We start from the raw sequence: 4,605 nt of genomic DNA on the forward strand, positions 1-4,605 counted from the left end.
GGCAGCCACGGGAAGCTGGAAAGACGAAGGACCGATTCTCTCCCCAAGCTTCTGGAGGAAGCACAGCCCCGCTGACCCCTTGGGTTTGGACATTTTCTCTCCAGCAATTTGAAAATAAAAATAAACTTCTATTGTTTAAGCACCCAGTCTGTGTTAGTTTATTACAGCAGCCCTAGAAAATGAATATAGCATGTAATCCTCATTAATTACATGGCTCAGCACTGACTTATATCCACATGACACTCAATACCTGTTCCTCCAAATCATACTTTTATTGGAGGATAAATGAGAAGAGATACTTACCTGCCATGATGAGTCAGCAGATAACTGATTGAAAACCTAAGAAATGGCAGTATATGTTAATCACTTATGACCATAGAAATAAATAGCCAACGTGGCAGCCAAGAGAGGCTGTGGTTGATTTCACAGAAGTCCAGGGCTGGGCAAAGGATCAATGCTTTTCATTGCAAGTTTTGCATTTTCTGTGATTCTTTTAGGATTATACACAAGTACAGCATGTATTTCTTTGATGCAACTTAACTTATCCCATCACAGTAGGTATTAGTTTGTCCATGTGAAAAATCTCCATGGGGCCACCAATACAAAAAAATACAGCTACGCAGCATTACTCACAATAGCCAAAATATGGAAGCAACTTAAGTGTCCATCAACAGACGAATGGATAAGGAAGATGTGGTACATATACACAATGGATTATTACTCAGCCATAAAAAGAAAGAAATTTTGCCACTGTAGCAACATGGATGGACTTGGAGGGTATTATGCTCAGTGAAGTCAGTCAGACAGAGAAAGACAAATACTATACAATGTCACTTATATGTGGCATCTAAAAAATGCAAAAAAACTACAGATAGTAACAAAAAAGCAGCAGACTCACAGATACAGAGGAAAAACTAGTGGTTGCCAGTGGCGAAAGGGAAGCAGGGAGGGGCAGTAGAGAGGGAGGGGGACTGGGGTGTAGAAACTATTGTGTGTGAGACAGGCTACAAGGATGTAGGGTACAACACGGGGAATATAGCCAACAGTTTGTAATAACTGTAAATAGAGTGCAACCTTTAAAAATTGTGGAAAAATAAAAATGAAAGAATACATATACCTATTAATGCAACACAAAGACCAGAAACAGACACTGGTATCTCAGACCTTGGAGGGGACCCAGAGGAAACGTCCATTCCTCAGTAGGCAGCACAGGAAGAACAGATTGGCAAGTTTCTGGCCGACTGTAAACTGAAGACAGTTTCAAAGGAGGTGGCCAATGTGGAACCCATAAAATGAATGTTCCGTCAATCAATTTGTCTGTAATCATCACAAAGTAGTAGCCAAACCTGTTTCTTCTTCCAGCATCTCTGGTTCTTCTTGGTTTGCATCTTGGGGTCCCCGTAACTGTGCCATCTCTGAAATGAAACAGTGATGATGGGGTAGTGAGATTTCCCCTGGCTGAAAAAAAAGTTAATAATGGGGCTTCCCTGGTGGCGCAGTGGTTGAGAGTCCGCCTGCCGATGCAGGGGACACGGGTTCGTGCCCCGGTCCGGGAAGATCCCACATGCCGCGGAGCGGCTGGGCCCGTGAGCCGTGGCCGCTGAGCCTGCGCGTCCGGAGCCTGTGCTCCGCGACGGGAGAGGCCACAACAGTGAGAGGCCCGCGTACCGCAAAAAAATAAAAAGTTAATAATGATGGATGGTCTTAGTAGAACCAACCATTTCTCTGACAGACTTGGAATTGAAGAGACTGAAAATCGTTATCTTCAAGCCTCATCAACCCAACTACTTTGGAAACATGCTACTTTGCAAAGACCACAGCACACATTAAAAGCACATCCCTGCCTGGGGGCCTTGGATGCAGCCAGCCTCCTGTCTGGAAGGCTCTCCCTCCAACCGCAATATCCACTTGGCTCATTCACGCCCTTCTGAGTCCCTGCTCGAATCTTAGCGCCTCAGTAGTGCCTGATGCTGCACCTGATTCCTGAAGTACACACCTTAGGCAGACCCCACCCGCCTTCCCCTCCACTCTCCGCTGCATTTGTCACCTTCTAGCACAGCCTAGAATGTACTTATTCATCACGTCCATTACCCGTCTCCCCACACTGGCGGAGGAGACCGGTAGCCAACCTGTGTTTGTTCACTGATGTGCCCCAAGTGTGCACAGCAATGCCAGCACACAGAAGCCACTCTAATATTTTGGAGATAAAATGCCACGGAAGAAAAGCACCGAGAAATGGTCTAACCCCAGCGCCCTGATGTGTTTCACATAACCACTCAGAAAGTCCTATTCTCAAAAACTAAGGGACCCCCTGCCATGTCTCCCCATGCACCATATGATCCAGCAATCCCACTCCTGGGCATATATCTGGAGAAAACCATAATCCAAAAGGATACGTGCACCGCAATGTTCACTGCAGCACAATTTACAATAGCCAGGAGATGGAAGCAACCTAAGTGTCCATCAACAGAGGAATAAAGAAGATGTGGTACGTATGAACAATGGAATATTACTCAGCCATAAAAAAGAATGAAATAATACCATCTGCAGCAACATGGATGCAACTAGAGATTACCATACTAAGTAAGTCAGATGGAGAAAGACAAATATCATATATCACTCATACGTGGAATCTAATGCTTTTAAAAATGGTACAAATGAACTTACCCACACAACAGAAACAGACTTACAGTTATCAAAAACAAAATTACGGTTACCAAAAGAGGGAACACTTGGGAGGAGGGATAAATTGAGTTTTGGATTGACAGACACACAAGATAGATAACCAACAAGGACCTACTGTATAGCACAGGAAAATCTACTCACTATTCTATGATAACCTATGTGGGAAAAGTATCTAAAAAAGAATGAATATATGTATATGTATAACTGAATCGCTTTGCTATACACCTGAAACATTGTAAATCAACTATACTCCAATAAAATTTAAATTTAAAAAAAGCAGAAAGTACAAAAAAAAAGGAGCTGGGCTGTTTCAAATGAACAGCCTGGAATTTAAATCTAATTTCTTAATAAAAAAAAAAAAAACCCAGTTCTCACTTCCCTTTGGCCATCTATGGAAGCCTGTTGAACTAAAGATTCACCCCTTCTCCCAAATCTGATCCCAGATCTGATGATGGTCTTGGTGGGGTGGAGGGTGTGTACAGTGAGATGCTAAAGACCCTCCCACTTCTGATACTGCCTGTCTGGCATCATCCTCAGTGATGATGTAGGATCTGGAAACCACCAGGGAAGGTGATACTGTTAAGAGAAAAATTGTCCCAAAGATGAACAAATGATTGAGAATCTACACTGCACCCAATGCCTTATAAGTTTTCACCCTAGAAACTCAGTTAGGTGCAGCTAGCTCTGTTTTCAGTAAGAGAGAATGGGGCCCAGTGTTACATAATTTGTGCTGGGTTACAGCTGGTGACATGGAACCAGCCTTTGAATCCAGCTGTTGTTAAAACCTGAACTCTTAAACCCATAGTCCCTAAAACACAGCACACTTGTGCCTACAAACATGTGCATTCACAGACTCACTCACAAATCCCTCTGCCACAGCACCATTCAAGCACAGAAACTCTCACTGTGCCATGTCTTCTAGAAGATGGAGCTGATGGGGGCATCAGTTATCCTGCCCTGCCCACTGATCCCTTTATATCATCTCCCACATTGCTGTGGGATGGGTGTGGTCTAGGGCTTCCTCCTGCTTAGGAGGTATCTTCTGCAAGCCCCGCCACTTTAGAAGGCCAGGTGGGAACAGGTAAGGACTGGGGAAAAGGGGCTCCTGCAGCTTCAAGCAGGGCATTGACATTGCCAATTAGGACCAGTGGCCAGGAGGGAAGTTCTTCCTTTAATGTCATTCTCCTCTGTGCCAATGTCTCACTCCGGGATTGCCAAGTGGGATTTAAGGATTCTAGACCCCTTTCCCAAGCTCTCTGCTCAACATCTGCCTATTCCAGACAACCATATGTAAGGGATTTATGATGGGGAGAGGGGAGGACAGGAAGACGGAACTGAAGATGCAGGGAAATTGAGTCCCCACCGCCTCGTCCTGCCCAGAAGATGCTCGAGACTCAGAACCTCCAATGCCCAAAGCTCTGATGGGGAAGACTTCATGTTCCCAAGTCCCATCGCATTCCTTGAACTCATGCTTTCATTCTAGGGCAAGAGAAGCAATACATGGTGACGCACAGAGGATGTGGAGACCCACTTGCCTGGGTCCACATCCCACCTCTGTGACCTTGGGCAATTTACTTGAGCTTTGTGCCTCAGTTTCCTTGTCTGTAAAACAGGAATAACAGAACCCCCTTCTTATGAGAGTGTGAAAAGTCAGTACCAAGGCACAGAAAGCATTAAGATTAGCGCCTGGCTTGTAACAGGCACCAGCAAAAGTTATTAATTTCTACAGGTCTCAGAGGCAGCCAGGTCTGCCAGAAACTGACATATGCATTCCTAAAACTCTCTGCAGTAGGTAAAGTTGCAGGCAAAAACCAGATGGAAAATGGGATCCGTGATACATTTTAAAAAGACAATTAAGGGCTTCCCTGGTGGCGCGGTGGTTGAGAGTCCGCCTGCCGATGCAGGGGACGCGGGTTCGTG

The 4,605-nt window shown here is 45.0% G+C and overlaps 1 protein-coding gene across 1 annotated transcript in view; it reads right to left on the reverse strand.

Annotated features, from left to right (window-relative positions):
• The window catches only part of LOC103088337 (NACHT, LRR and PYD domains-containing protein 13), a gene marked incomplete at its 3' end in the record, with an annotated part of 14,776 nt that overhangs the window by 9,002 nt on the left and 1,169 nt on the right, over positions 1-4,605 (reverse strand). The window contains 2 exon segments of the mRNA XM_082931428.1: positions 1,347-1,415; positions 2,092-2,104. Of these exon segments, the coding sequence (XP_082787554.1) occupies positions 1,347-1,415; positions 2,092-2,104 (82 nt within the window).

The sequence above is a fragment of the Lipotes vexillifer genome, unplaced genomic scaffold (assembly GCF_000442215.2).
Source record: "Lipotes vexillifer unplaced genomic scaffold, Lipotes_vexillifer_v1.1 scaffold1223, whole genome shotgun sequence".
Taxonomy (NCBI): Eukaryota; Metazoa; Chordata; class Mammalia; order Artiodactyla; family Lipotidae; genus Lipotes; species Lipotes vexillifer.